At 35.1% G+C, this 16,325-nt stretch overlaps 1 protein-coding gene across 3 annotated transcripts in view; it reads right to left on the bottom strand.

Moving 5' to 3' along the window:
- Positions 1 to 2,083: 2,083 nt before the first annotated feature.
- Positions 2,084 to 16,325, bottom strand: part of PAWR (pro-apoptotic WT1 regulator) — an 85,976-nt gene continuing 71,734 nt past the window's right edge. For all 3 annotated transcript variants that reach the window (XM_030002626.1, XM_030002625.2, XM_041120418.1), the window contains 3 exons: positions 13,384 to 13,531; positions 11,856 to 11,960; positions 2,084 to 7,077 (listed from right to left, as the gene is read on the bottom strand). In XM_030002626.1, the coding sequence (XP_029858486.1) occupies positions 6,991 to 7,077; positions 11,856 to 11,960; positions 13,384 to 13,531 (340 nt within the window). In that variant the 3' untranslated portion in view covers positions 2,084 to 6,990. The remainder of the gene's footprint in view (positions 7,078 to 11,855; positions 11,961 to 13,383; positions 13,532 to 16,325) is intronic.

The raw sequence follows: 16,325 nt of genomic DNA, 5'->3' as shown, positions 1-16,325 counted from the left end.
AGTCTGCAGAAACAATTGTATTCCCTAGAAGCCCATCAATGACTACCAAGGTAGTCACTCAAAAACACTGCTGGGTTTTGTCTTTTTAGCCAGATTTTTCTTCAATGAAGACGACAAGGACTTACAGATTTCTTTCGATCTTAAAGTGCTTAACCCTCAAATGTGCTCCTAGAACTTTTCCAAAGATTTAACTTCTAGTGCTTGTTAAAAGAAGGCTTGGAGGTTTTGGGTTTGTTGAGGTAAGCACTCTCATCAAGACTATAAAATGAGCCCAATTTAATCGTGTTAAGATTAAAAAAGTCTTCTCTGAAGGCAGCAACTTTCACTTCCAAGAAAAGGCCTAGGGGACTTGACATTGCCTAAGAAAATGAAGCACTGTCTTTTTATGTAGTATAGAAGACTCCAGCCATTTCCTAATCAAATATTAAAACATGCCAAATGCTTGATATTACTTCAAATGCCTTGAGTGAATCCAGAAGTTGCCGGTCAATTTTTTCTTAAACAGAAATCCCTACTGAGGTATTAGCAAGAGAGACTATGGGTATTGGCTGTGTAAATGGACCTTCCTGCTCAAGGAATGCCAAGTGAAATGTAAGCATCAGTTTCCACACGCAAAGGGTTGTCAGCTGCTAGACCAGAAGCTCTCGGTGGCAAACCTGCAGAGAGATGTAGGCGGAAACCCACTAGACCTCCATAGAGCATTGTGCTATGTGGGACCATCAGATAATCATCAGGAAGATATCCCTGTTGTTGACTCCTGCCCAAGTGCTTTCCATACGTCAACATCACTCTTACATGTGATATTCCTACAAGGTTTCCTTTTCATTTTTAACAACTGGAGAGTAACAGAACTTTTTATGGTATAACTAGAGCACTGGATCATCTTAATATCCACATCAATATTCAATCCCTCTCAAAACCTTGGTAAGTTCTTGGTGTCCCAGAGCAACTTCCAGCAGCAGTACGTTCCACAGTGTAATCATCCACCAAATGAGAAATTCTCACACAAATGTTTGAGGTCTGTCTAAGAAAGGAAAAAAATCCAGCAAAGAATAGTTCTATGGACATTGTTACACTTCACAGATACCACTTGAAGGTTCTAGCAGAACAAGGGAAACAAGAAGATACCAACATTACAGAAGAGAATAAAATTACAAAAGAGAAAGGAAGAGATGGGCTGGAGAAAAATTAGAACATCTACAGGAAAACATACGAAGTGCTAAGATCAGGTAGATATTGTATGGCAAATCCAGTGACTAAAGGAGGAACACAGAACAGGCACTTGTGTACTTGAAGCCAAAATATCCCAGCAAGACTGAAGAACCTACAATGCCAAATGCAAAAACTGAGGAAGGACATACTTTTATATTTTAAAACAAAATCCAAAGACCACTGGGTTTTCATAAACCAAGTCAACTGTAGGAGAAATGATCCTAAACCAAATTCACCCAACTTTTTAAAATTTATTAAGTGCAAATGCTCATAATGTCATAGTGTTGAATGCATGGTTCCTTATGGTATTTGTGTTTCAGGCTGGTTTTTTAAAACAACATTACAAACTTTATGATGAACTGTGATATAGTTACTATCTCCCCAGTGTTTGCTGATGATCCACTTGTTCTCCTTATGTGTAGTCTCCAGCAATGAATGACAAGGAGGTTGTCTTTAATGATTCTGCCTGTGCAGGAGAAGAGACCATGTATTCATATAGAAACTTCAGAAATTAAATCTATTGTGAAGTCAACTCACTTCATTTGTGTAGAAGTAGCACTGTAACATCCTTCATTATCTTTTCCTGGGAAGGGCTATACTTCAACTTTGAAGTACAGGAAAAGGTCATTTCCATCTAACTGATGGAAGGATACTCGCTACATTCCTAAGCAGAAAATTAGTATAGTGGAAATATGCAGATTTCTCTCTTGTGTGTGTACAAACACATGCACACTTGAAGAAGTGAATCTGAACATAAAAATAATTCTAGCAGCTAAGGTTGGGAGCTTCCCAGTATGGGTGACAAATCGAGCTAGAATTTTAGTCAGACAATATTAACTCTCCTTTAAAAACAATAAGTAGTCAGCCTGGATTAAAAAGAATTTTGTTTTATTTGGACAAAGGCACACAGTCTTTATTGTTAGATTAAACACGTATCTTTTACCTGCAATAGCAAGAATCTCAACATAATTTTTAATCTGATATCACAAATAATATCACAACTAGTCAATGTTCAAAACTAAAATGGATATTTAGTTATTTATAGCTTAATGATGCTTCAACTTTTTAAATGCATATAATGGGTATTTAAAAAAAATGACTCTGCATTATGATTATGAGACTATTTTCAGAGAAAAACTCAACTATCACAATTTTTCCAGACCAGAAAGATCACAACTAGCCCTGAAGAAGAATGGTTACACCAGAAATAAAAGCAAAAGGATTATATTAACAGGGTAATGTACATCTGCTACAGTACAAGGAGAAATGGTAGGCGGAGATTTGCTACAGTAAGTCAACGTACTTGGAAGATCATGAATGCTACTAAAATACGTATGAAAGTCCTTTTTGTCCTGGATATATTTAAGTAGTCCTAAAGAAATGCTTAACAGAAGTAGAAATGCTTCTAGAAATGCTGGTGTCAATACCTTTTGCAGGTATCAACACCAGAATGACCAGCATGAAACAGATCTGTAGTGAACTTCTGTATCATTAACTTCCAAGATCCAGAATTCATTTGTTTCATTTTTAACAAAACTTTTAAGTATAATCCTTGGCCTCTTAGTCGTAGCAGCTACAAGTACCAGCACGAATTTTTTTTATTGTACTGTTTTTAAGTCATGGCTTGCAATGGTAATTTCTCCAACTAAAATAGTTGCTTCTTATTAAACGTCAGATGTTTATGATCATTAATACTGATGCAAATGGACCGACTCAACTGACATACTCATAAAGGGTCTGAGCCCAAGAAATACTGACAACTCAGTCATATGTTAATGGTATCCATAGTTATTACTCATGTATTTGTTTCCCTTTATTAAAAATTAATTAAAAATAATTACCTTTCCTCCTGGCTACTAATACTGATTTGTTTCAATTCAAGCTGGAAATAGCCACGAAGAACTTACAGAAAACCATAAAAGCTGGAGTCAGTGTAACTCTGCTCTCCTAGCAAAATCTTAATAGGTAATTTGATCTCCACTATTCCTTTTGGTCTCCCTTATGGTAGCAAGCTTCCAAGCTGTAATGATAGCAGACAAGTTGAAAAGAGCTTTGATGTAGGTTAATCAGTTGTTTCCAACATACTAAAACCACTGTATTTTTTGTAGTACTTATGCCAATCATAAATCTCTCCACAGCTAATTCTCAGTACAGCTGAATTAAAAAAAAAAAAAAAAAAAAATTAGGTTATACTTCCTACTTTGGAAGTCATTGATTTATTTCTTGTTACCCTCTTTTCTCACTCTACCTCTCAAATTCAGAGCCAATCTAACACAGAAATAATTAATCTCTGAATGTGTAAATACAAATCTGGTCATTAACCAAGAAAAATTTTGCTTTTAAGACAGAAAAAACCACTCATTTGCAAATACAGACTGTACTCTTTCAGTTAATAGTCACATCAAGTAACACTGAACTATAAACATGGCCATTTAATTATTTAAAAAATGGAAAATGAGCTACTTTGAATTTCCTTGTAAAAATCACCAACTTTTATATATGGTTGAACCTCTTCTTTAGGGAATAAATCCCACAAACATTAGTGCATATTATCAATGATAAAAATATTTCTGCACCATTTTAACCTTCAGTTCTGGATGTAGTATATATTTTCTATATGTGACCATAACAGGAGTATCATTGTGCATTATCAAAATAGGAATTATGTGCTGTTCGATATTGAAGTATCTCCAAAAAAAATTTTCTTAGTTGCTTTAGTCAATGGGAGTACTTTTCTGTCTACATTTCCTAGATGACCCAAGTTACCCAGAAACACAGATGCTAGACCTAAGTGGTTTGGTATGAATTTTAAGACATTAAAGTTCAGAAATCTCCAAGAGACTTACCCATACAATTAATATTGCATACTAATGTGCCCCCCCGCCCCCCCCCCCCCCCCCCCCCCCCCCAGAAAAAGCCCTAGTAAATTAATTTAGTCTAGGTACGTTAATAACCAGATTCATTCAGGAATCCCACAGCCTTTCCAAGTGAGGTGGGTTCCCACTTAGAGTGCTTTCTCTGCTTTTAAATCACACAACTAAAAACAATCGAGGTATTGGACTGGCAAGGATATGGACATGGGTTAGTGAACTGCTGGTAAGGTAGCTAATTTAACACCTTCAAATCACCTAGGAAAAAAACTTACTCTATGTTTAAGCTTGACTATAAGGTTACCCTACTGAAATAAAAAGATAATGACAAGAAATGAATAGACAATTATTAACATTCTACGCAATACATCATTTTTCCTAGAATCTACTAAACTTCTCCCAACAGTCTGATAATGTAAGCAATAATGAATTGTTACTGACGTACTTTTTTCCAAAACATCATCTAAATCTTCCAAACTGTCAGCGGAGTGTTATGCTTCAAGATACAATTTGTGGGAATTTTTAAAACCATGAAGAGCTTTATATTTTTATAATAAACAACAATGATAATGTCCTCAGGTACTTTTATCTGTGAGTACCCGACAGCTCCTTTGTTCACATGTTCTGGCTGAAGCATTACTGGTTTCAAATATTTGGAAACTTCCCTTGCCAGTACCTCTTCGAGGTAGGGTATCAGAAGTACTTCTGCCAAATATTCCTGTCAGCTAGATGTCCAAGTGAACAAAAAAAAAAAAAAAGTTCTAATTTCGGCATTACTACTGCTAAGTTTTAGTCAATACACATGCGAACCAAGAAGAGGTAATATGAAGACAAGTGATTTTTGTTTATGTTCTCTGTTGTTACTGTTCTTTGGTTTAAAATGTACGTGAAATACAGTTTATGAAATACCTCATTAACAACTTCGTATTAATATCTGTGTGTTCTGCATTAACTCCTTAATGATGCTTCAATATGTTTGACATCCCATGCCATAAATCTGTATGTACATTTCCTACCTAGCACACAGAGAAGGAAATCAGATGTTCTTCCAGAGAAAGTTTCACATTTATTCAGAAGGCATACATCTCAACTGATTTTTTATTACTTTAGATTTTTAATTTCATAAAACTGATAAATTAAGGGACTTTGTACTGTTTGAATAATATTGAAAGCAATATTCACTGGTGTATATCGTAGTTCAGAGGGCCTATACAAACCCCCCCCCCATACCATTTAAACCCCTGAGTAAAGGTTTTAAATGGTGTCTAATTGGGATCTCATCCACTGTGAAAGAAAACACCAAGGCATCCTGGAATATAAGTGTCTTGAAAAATACTTTAAAGCTTTGAAAAGTTCCTCCTCATTAGAATATACAAATGCAAAATAACCTATCCTATATCCAAAGCAATCCAAGCCGTAACAATATTACCTGGATTTGAACTTTAAGAAACTCTTACAGTCATTAAATACACATTATGAAAACAACTGGCAAATCTGAAAAGGTCATCGTTTTTATATCTTAAAGTTGCCTTTAAGTTTTAAGGTAACAAAAACTATATGCATGCAACTTTCTGACACCAAACTTCAAAATCGTCAAGAAAAAGCCTGGACTCTTCAAAATGTTTTCATTTCTAGTGTCCTGACTCAAACAACATATACATTTATTCTGATCAGGAATGAAAAATGTGCCGTATTAAGATGAAATAAAGTACATAAAATTCTTGTTAATCTGAAATTTGAAGAGAATTGTTAACTGAGGTCTGTGGTTAACGTCAAGTGAAAATTTTGTCTACTCTCATGTTATAGAAGAATCAGTACACAGTCATAAGTGGATTGTAACATCTAAATAGGCACTTTTTAAACACCTTGTTAGTTTAAAATCAAGGATAAAAGGGTTTTTTAAACCATTTGATGTTTCAAAAGGGCATGAATCACTTGTATGCCCCTCTACTTTGTTATGTACAAAAATCTTCACCCAGCTTAAAAAATGAAAACATCAAAAAACTTATATTGGCTATGATCACTACAAACTTTAAGATGACAGCTTTAAGTAGAAGAGTATTGAAAAAGTGTCTTTGCTAAAATGAAAGCTCCAGGCTTTGTTTGAATTCTCAACACAGCAAACAAACTTACTGTCTGATAGCAAACTTGCATTTCATCGCTAAAGCAAAAGCTTTAAAATAAACTGCAGTGCACAACTTCAATATGATTCTAGGAACTCATTAATGCTGATACCACAGCTGACTTAGTGGTTTTTTGGTGGGTTTGTGTTTGGTTTTTTTTTTTTAATAAAACCTCTCCCTCCTGCCAGAATACTGTTATACAGAAAAAAAAATTGCTACTCTCTAATATTGTAAGTCTTTCAGATACAGTAAAAAAACCTCAACATACAAGAGTTTTAGAGCAAGTAATCAATCTGCAAAATGTTATACATCAGTAATAAGGCATCCACTTTACAGCTGTTTAAACACAAAAGGAAATATTTCCCAAAATATATATTTTGGATCTGTGTAAACAAAGCTTCTATGTATTGCTTCCATTCATTTCAAAAATATACACCCACATGGACTGAAAGTGATCTTGGTGCTATGAATTTTAAATTACTGTAATTTATCCAGATGCAATCTGAAGATACAAAACCTGAATATTTTTGAACTTACTATTTTGAAATACGTCAAAAACGTTAATTATTCTTACGTGAAAAGAAAGCTAAAAATATACCCCAAATTTGATGCCATTTCATTGAATGAAGAAGAAAGTACTATGAAAATAAACATTCATCTGGTTTCCTAACAATAAATATAAAGACAGTTATTATAACATACTGCAACACAGGAAGTATTACTATATTGACCTTAACGTTCAATCAGTAGTTTGTTAAATCTTTCCTCACTGAGGCTTGAATCTTCTACCTTGTCAGCTGTCCAACAACTTTTAAGAGGGTTTTATTTTCTTGCTTCAATTGTTCATTTTCATCTTCTATATCATCTAGGTCCTGTGAAAGGAAAAAGAAATACAAACATTTCTCAGGACATAAATACAAACTTTCACTTAGTTGCAGCAGGAATTTAGCATCTTAGCTCTGAAATGAACAAGTTGGGGTTGGGAAGAATTAGTGCCACAGTAGCTACCCTTAAATCTGTTAAACTGGCCTTTTTCCAAGTGTTACTGTAATTACAAAACATTAATATTATATTCCCATGTAGAAGCACGTGTAAATGGAAACACATAATCAAAACTAAAGCTACAGCAGAAATCAATGCATCAAGAAACCAAAATAGGAGGGGCGCGATAATTTTATTGGCATATACAGAGAGTGTATTAGTCAGCTATTGCCTCTGCTCCCCAGACTGTGCTTGTCTGCAACTATCCTGCTCACATATACACATTACTGGTTATTACTGCAAGGTTACCTGCTTTGTGTTTTAAATTAAGTATCAAAATTTTCACAAACTGCTTGTCCACTTTTTTTTCCACTTTCTGTGAAAAAAATTAAAAGGCATTTTCTAACTTCTGTGTAAACTGCTACTGAAAGAACAGACAGCACACACAGTAATAATGGATGCTTAAAACAGATTGCTCCTACCCCAAATGTTCATCCTTCTTCCACCAATTACCATATTTACCCAGTTCCCATTTCACTTCTTCACTTCCTACCAAGTCTTTTCAAGCCTTTGGAGTGAAAACCAGTAAAATTGGCTGTTTAATGTAAGCATTACTTCAGCAAAAATAATTTTGCTGTACAAAAAAAACATGGAAGAAAACAGAATGAGAACAAAAAAATGAAGAAACAGAAGAGTGACCTCAAGGTCAGCACTTTAAGGAGGAAAACGAAAGCCAGGCAAAGGAGGAAGAACCAGGATTCTCATTAGAGATCTTAGATGCCTTTTGATTGAAGCCTGCAAAACCCTACTGTTGTCATGCTAGATTAAACATAAAACAGTAGTACAGATTTTCTCTCTCTTGTTCCTTTAAGTTGTTAAGCAGTATTTGATATACAGAGACTATTTTCTTATTTCTTTTTAGTGGGGTCATTCCAGAAGTGCATGCTAGAGATGTTGTGTTTAATCGATATTATGGTTTTTAAAAGCCTCTTCAGTTTGCCAAGCCAAAATCCGTATCGCAATACCTTCGCAATTACACTATTGTTTTTGCAATGTGGAATCAAGAAATCACTAGCAGAAATTCCTCTTTGCCTCACAGAAGTAATGCTGCATCACAGTATGAACAACTTCCAGGAAAAGCATTTGACCACACCAACGCAACCGATACAAGTGACTTAAACACCCAAGCATGGAAAGTTTTGATGGATAGCTACTATAAATACTGTTTACTATGCAATTGTAAGAAACACACTTTTTCTCTTGTGCAGTTCAAATCAATAGTCAGATGGAAGGGACAATGCCTTCTCAATAAAATGTTTTTTTCGTTCAGTATATGTAATACCGTTTGAACTTCTTGTTAACCTAGCCATCAGATGCCTCAATTAAACCTTACCTAAAAACCTTCTGTTTACAATACCTGTAGTTTACTCAAAATAAAATATTAGAAGTTTTTTAAATGTTTATGCTGTAAAAATAACATTCCAAAGATTACTACAAGTAAGATTTTCTTGAATATGAGCCAGGAAAAATAACTATTGCAGTTTAAATATCTACAGAAACAATGGACTGAGAGACGCAGGTGGGTTTTGCTACTCTGAAATTTAAAGTTTCTTATTCAAAATTCAAAACTACAACACTAATTTATGCTTATTAGTGAAAAAAATGCAATAACAGGAAAGCTTGGACTTCACATACCAAGGAACAAGTAACCACACAACTAATTGGATTGTAAATCCTCACTGACGGACTCTCTCCAAACATACATTTAACTACAATGACATCTTAGTGAGGTCAGAGATGACCAAGTGTAAACTAGTCGACAGTTGAAGTTAGTCTACAAATATTTAAATGTCTTGAGATGCCTTTCCCTTCAGACATTTGAGGTTTTTATGAAGCAATTACCCCTTTCTTAGAAAAAATGTGGCAGACATACTTTAGTGGCTAATGTACTGGAGTGAAAGAGTGCCATTTATAGCAGAAAATGCAGAAAACCTTTTCTGTTTCTCAATATAAATGCAGCTGATTATGTTCTTTAAGTATCTCTGTGATGCACCGACTGATGTCAGTAAAATTATAGTTACATTAAATAAATATATTTAATTAAAATGAGAAACAGTCTGCCAAGAAGTTTTCACGATTCTTGAAAAAACAGTTTTTCAACTGTAACACAAGACCTTTGCCAATCAAGGATGCATCCATGGTTATGAACTGACTGAAACTTCTAGAAAGAGCATTTCTTTAAATATGAGGACTGAGCAGTCAGAAAGCTATGCAATAAAACGGCATTTTAAGAAGTAATTTAGGCTCTTTGATGTGAAATTCTTTCCATATCTGTGCAACTTAACATGCAATAACTGTATATTTTGATTAATTGAAAAGATGGAGAAATACCATGAATGCATAGATGGTCAAATTTAGAGACCCCTATTTAGGTTGCCTACCAGCAAAACTTTTTAAAGAGATCTCCGCATAAGCTCACTAAGTAAAGTTTAGTCCTCAGGACATTCTTTTATCTGAGCAGAAGGCTGAAGATCACAACTGTTCTTCTGTGTGAGGCATCCAATCCTGGTGCCAGGTCCACGGAGTAACATTCCATGAAGAACAAATGGATGTCTAAGTGCTGGCTCTCGTAATCTCAGTTATGACAATAAACCTTAGGCAAATATAACTATTAACTTCCATAACCTTCTATCATGGGAATGATGCAGTATTTCTGTAGCTTTTCTTAATATTCTAAACCTTTCCTCTTTCTAAATCCACATGGATAGCCAATATAGAAGCAACCATAAATCCAAGACCTATTAAAAAAGAAAGTAAAACCATATCCATTTTAATGGAAGCATCACTTGACACGTGGGTTCAAACTTTTTAAGAAGATAAATTATTATGCTGGCTACAAAGTCAAAAGGCAGCTATTTCATCGTTAAGAAAAGCCTAAGGGATGCAAACATAAATAAATTGCACTGCAATTAAGCTAACAGACAATGTTACAGCTATGAGAAATGCTGACCTGATGGAGAAAAATAAGCATTCTCTTCCGTGTTTTAGAGAAGCTACCTAGGGAGCACCAATAAGATGGCTTTGTAGATCTCATGGAAAGGTACAATTTTAGTCATTCTATAATAAAGAGGTTTTCGAAAGGACTATATTCTGTTTTATGTTTTCCTTCCACACAACAAGCATACATTGCCATCATGCTTAACACAGGCAAGGCACAGGCACTGCTTGACTTTACTACAAATGTTCAAAGACGGTTTCTAGTCAGCCACTCAATGGATTTAATTTAGGACATCGTACTTCAAATATAGCAGAAAAAAATACCATTGTTTCTGGAACAGCAAACCTCACAAACAGTCAAGGTCCTAAACCACAGGCTTTCAGTCATTTACATTCTTTTGATTTGTTCTTTCTGACCTCTGAGTCAGGAAGTCAGGTGTGACCAGCAGTATTAAGTAGCTTTGCCATCCATTATGTAGAAGGAATGAACACTTGCCTTGACTGCAATTATTTCATCAGCTTAGATGTGACAGATCCTTTGCAGAATGGAAGAACGACATGAAGATCAATTCCTCGATTAAAATAGGAATCTCTCCAAAACAGACAATACTTCATTTATGCTACAGATTAACTCCCAACTTTCTTCATAAAAGAATAAGATATCTGTTCCAGAATAACCTCATCTCCTTCCTTTCTCTAGATTAGTTTGCAAACTTGTAAATGTTGTCCTCCTTTGCTACAAATGAATAGCGCAAAATGAAGGTTTGCCACTACACACATAGAGTTACTGCCTCCCTTCACTGCTAGATTGACCAAAGCCAGCTCTGAAAGTTTTTTCTAAATTTTTATAGGCATGTCTGCACTGGACTAGTAGAGGCATATCTACCTAGTACATCCAGGCTCTGCACCTCAGCCAGGAAGTGCAAGATGAAGGTCACTAATCCACTCTATGAAAGAGTTCCAGTCTGTCCTTATAACCAGGACTTGTTAAAATCGCTATCTTCTATCAACTTGAAAACTTCTCAACCTGTCCCATTTCCAAGTATGTCTGACTTTTCTACCCTCTCCTCTCCTGCCTACACACCTTGCCCAAGCGATACTAGCCCAAGTCTCCCGCCCCATCTTGTTCCTCTTTTACTTGGGAATCAACAATAAAGAGTATGAGAATATGTGTAAGAATATAAAGCACTTACTCCCAAATATTTCTAAGATCATCTAAACTATTATTAGTAATTAAAAGCTGACTAAAATGAAATTAAATTTATAATTACTTTGTCTAACAAAAGTCCTGGGTAAAAATTTACTGAGAAAACTGTCAAAACCCCAACTTAATTATTTCCTGGTATGCTACGTACTGAATTTGGAAAGAAGCAGCAGTAAAGAACTCTTGCTTTTATAACCTTGTTCTACGAACACTTACAGCAACAAGAAATACAGGTACTCCAATAACACACAACTTACGGAAGTTAACCATGACAAACAGAAGTCACCTGGAAAAAATATAACTTATTGACATGCGTCTTGAGAAGTTACACAAATACGACAAAAACTCCACACTTAATTCTCTTCTGAATTTGCCCAGTGGATGCAGGTGCCTGAAAAAGAGCACAGAAAATACAGAGACTTTTATCCCCTCTTTACCTAGCACCATATAAGAAAGTTATGTCCTTACTCTGTTTAATAAATCAATTTCTTCCTTCAGCTTTCCAATTAGTTCCTCTTTGTCCTGTGTCATCTTCATTAATCTCGCATTTTCCTGTCTCTCCTTTGCAAGTTCCTAAAACGAGAATATGCAATGAAGTTTGAAATGTAATTTGGGGGTTTAAGAGAGAGTTTTAAGTTATTACCATTTAAAACAAAGAAGAAAAACCCCCACACACTTACCTATAATTCCTTTTCTACAGCAAGTCAAACCCACGTCTTCAGGCCCTTACATTTCAAGGAGCTAAAGAATCATGTCTAAGAAAATATTTTACCCACAGCAAACCTGTGTGATATTTCTGATTCCAGAGATAATGTTTTAATTAATATTTAACTTAAGCATGAACCCAAATTGGATAGGGGCCCAAACCAGAAATAAATCTAAAGTATCAGCTTCCAAATTTGTTACATTGGCAGAGTTAGTCCTCCTTTTTTTTGTTTGTTTGTTTGTTGTTGGTTTTTGTTTGGGTTTTTGGTGGTTGTTTTTTATACTACCATTAACAACGAATGAAGACTCACTGTTAGATCTGTGGGCCTGAATTTGAAAAAAAATGAAAACGTCCATTAGGAATTCAGTAAATCAGGGTTCAGGATAGTGAAAGAAAGCCCTTAAATCTTCCTCTATTTTATGTGTTACTGGCAGTTAAATTATTTCAGAAGGAAGCTGATTTGGTAGGGAGGATTATGGTGTACTTCACTCAAATCAGGCTTCCCCAAGTCTTAAAAAAAAAAAAAAAAAAAAAAAAAAAGGAAAAATTAATTTCTACAAAACATGTTTTATTTTCATCCTTTCCAAAAAAGATCTATTCAAATTGTGTTTACTTAGTGACTTTCATCCATACAAATTCAAGAATATTTGGCAAGTTACCCACAAAAATCCACTTCAGAGGAAGACAGAGAAGCCAGTAATAGATTACACAGATGACATTATTTAGTAAAATACTGGTTTAGGTGAAAAACACAGCTTTAACGTTATTACATTTTCCCAAAATTGTTTGTATGAAGAATGCCTGAAGAAATAAAAACTTTGTTTAAAATATGTATTTTAAATGTTTAAAACTTTAACAAACAACTGGATAGAAATTAAGTTTTATAATATTTCAGTACATTAAAAAAGTCCAAAATAAGAAGTAGATCAAAACCAGGCTTGCTAATTTTCTGAATGGCCAGTGAGCCCCTCCTTCGCTCAAGTTATTGACCCTGTGTTGGTGTGTCACGAGGTACATCCAAGAAATACACAGAGCACTGCTGGCTCTCTAAGTGTATTATCTTCACCTCAACTATTTCTCACTTATATACCAAATGAAAACTAAACATCTGTGATTAGAAAGTTCACATTCTTCTTAGTCAGTCTGACTCTATACATTTTTATAGACATAACTATCTGTACTTCAAGCATTTAGCATCATTTCTGTGTATTTTACTGGTAGATTTCCCCATGGAGTTTCAAAGGTACTTTAATTCAGATATATGCCATGCAGATATTAGTTGGTACTTACCCTTTCGAGTTCCTCAATCCTCTTTTCCAAAGCATTACTTGGTACAGAACTGCCAGAAGAATTTGCATCCCTGCTGTATCTGCTGTAAGTTGTCCTGTCTGTTCGGGAGTATCTATTTGGAGCATCGTCTTCTGGTGCATTAGCTGTGCTACAAAGGCAAAGAGCAAAGCAGACACCTATTTATATATTTAACAAAATGGAAATAGTAGAAGTAACAAGAAGTGCTTTCTAAAGCACTCAATAGGTCAGACTAATAAACTGCAGAGAACTTATTTCACAGCTCTTGTGATGCTAAGAACTCACAAAATTCACTGCATCAGGGAGTCGAAAACTTGGATAATGCAGCTCTCATCACATACGTAATCAACTTCAAACACATACTTAGACTTACCCTATCTTACTTTTAAAGTTTTATGAACTGTGCACATTAAAAACCAAGCTAAACAACTTTATTTTAAAAAGTAAAGTACCACTATGGAATTTAAACCAAGCACCTTTTTAAGTAGATGAAAACATAAAGGATGAAAAACAAGTACATGTCCAAAATGTAAGAAGCTTATACCTATCAACTGACTTTTCAGGAACTATGGATAAGGCCTGTAAGGAACTGGAAAGCAAACCAAAGTGAGAAAGTGATGTGGCCCAACATATTAATTTTATGCCATTTCCAAATATTTTACTTCAGAACTTGGATACACACCAGTTTGTCATTGGTCAGTTGGTAGGCACTCACTCATTAACTGGTGGTATGTTTTTTGTTTTAGATCATGTGTCTATTCCTTAAAAATCACTGCCATGGAATCTTAACAGATAAGCATTGCAAATGCACATAGGCTAGTTTTAAAAAAAGCTTACAGGTTCTCCATTATGATTGCTATGTACAAAAACAGTGCTAATTTAAAAATATATATGAGAAGTCAATCATTTTCAAAGTCACAAGGTTAACACTGTTCTTCCCATAGCTATTTTCTTCCTAATAGCAATGTTATTTACCTTCAATGTAGAATATAATGAGTAATTAAGAGCAGCAGAACAGAATGCCCTGGGACCAGGCAGAGATACACAGATCTTTTCCTCCTCAATCCACCAAAACCATATACTTCTTAGACTTTGAAAATATACAGCTAAACAGCAAAAGAGAAAAAAAAAAAAACACAACCCAACAAAAAAACCAACCAGAAAGAAAGGCAGCGGGGCCAGAAACCAACTTGTTCAGTCTTCAGCAGGAGAGCTAGAATGGAGATACTCAAAAGCCATCTGGACATGATCCTGGGCAACCAGCTTTAGGTGGCCCTGCTTGAGCAGGGGGGTTGGACCAGATTCCTTCCAGAGGTCCCTTCCAACCTCAACCAGTCCGTGATTCTGTGAAATCACACAGCTGAAATATGTATACAATGGTTTTCTAGAGCACTTAGGAAAAGAATGAAAAGCACTACAAGTATCCCTACAACATTTCCTTTAAAACACAGAAGAGTATATGATTAATGTGTTCATTGAACAGTTTTGCATTTCATAACTCTAGAAAACCCCTGCTGACAATGTGCAAATCTAGATGGATACAGTGCAAATCAAAAGCAGGAGCGTCTGGCAAAAGGCTGTCTTTTCATGGATATAAATACTGTTTTGCTCCAGTATGTGTGAAGTTTCCAAGGCACACTGACACAATTGTAAGGAATTTTGTAGCTTAATGTTATTACCATATTTAGCACTGTTTATTCTTCATCTAGAAGATTTTTTTAAAAAACATTTCTAGGACCGGATACGCATGTTGCAACACAAAATAAGAGAAATATTTTAGCTTAACTCTATAACTTCTAGATTATTTAGCTTTCTGAGAGATGTGTTGTTTCATGCTGTTAATGTCTTAAGGACAGACCACACAAAAAAGGCTCAATTTTTCGTCACTCAAAAAAATGAACCCTTTTGCCAATATACTGGAGTATCTCAACTCAGCTACAGCAAGTGATAGTGGCAGATGCTCCTACAGGAAAGTTAGAAGAAAGAATACCTAGACAGGACGGGTTTCATTAGTACTGAAAATTAAGACATTTTCAGTATTTTCCCTGAAACTCACTCAAAAAGTTCCTCACCTATTCCACTGGGGAGCAGACCCTACTGAATACATTCCTTTTCAGTATCAGCAAGTACAAAGGACATACCATGAAGACTTCTAGGAAACGGGATTTTAAAAAAAACATTTAAGGAGGTATTAGTACGTAACCTAACACAAGGAATGTGCCAGATACAAAGTTTGTTATTTTGGCTGTTATAACCAATGTCCCGTACACAGCAACAGGAAAAAAGGTACCATACGAGACACAGTAGACATATCTTTTGCAAAGAATGAAATTTTAGTCTTCGTATACAATGCCACTTTGTGAGCCTTAAACAAGAAGGAAAACTTATCTAGAATAACAGTATCACTGAAATTGGTGTCTATGCTTTACTAAGAGAAAATACCTATCAATCAGCCCCAACAAAGATATCTCTATGGAAATAAACCTGAGTGTGTATATATATATATAATCTATTTTATATTTATAAATATGTAACAACCATACTAATACTAATAATCTGTCCAAACTGAAGAGCTTTGTATACTACTAAGAAAACAAATTGGGTTTATGCCTTCTTTTGGGGGAGAGGAGAAAAGTATATGCATGTGACAGCAGAACCTGTTTAGTCTGAGACTGCAGCTGAAACCTTACTTCCTCTACTTCCCAACTGAACAAAGGTTTACAAATACTTGCAACTTGGAAGTTGCTGGAATCTCACAAAAGGTATGAAAGAAAAGAAAGCCTATTGTCAGTAGATATACATTGGGTAAAAGCTGTCACTGGAACCAGATGAAAATGATAGAGTTCTGCAAGTTGAAAAAATTTAGAGTCACTGCTCAAGAATGCAGTTCAAAACATATTCCACTTTTTAGCATTCGAGTAACT

This window comes from Aquila chrysaetos, chromosome 26 (assembly GCF_900496995.4).
Source record: "Aquila chrysaetos chrysaetos chromosome 26, bAquChr1.4, whole genome shotgun sequence".
Taxonomy (NCBI): Eukaryota; Metazoa; Chordata; class Aves; order Accipitriformes; family Accipitridae; genus Aquila; species Aquila chrysaetos.
The sequence above is the reverse complement of the archived record's forward strand: the minus strand, read 5'-3'. Positions and strand labels throughout refer to the sequence as shown.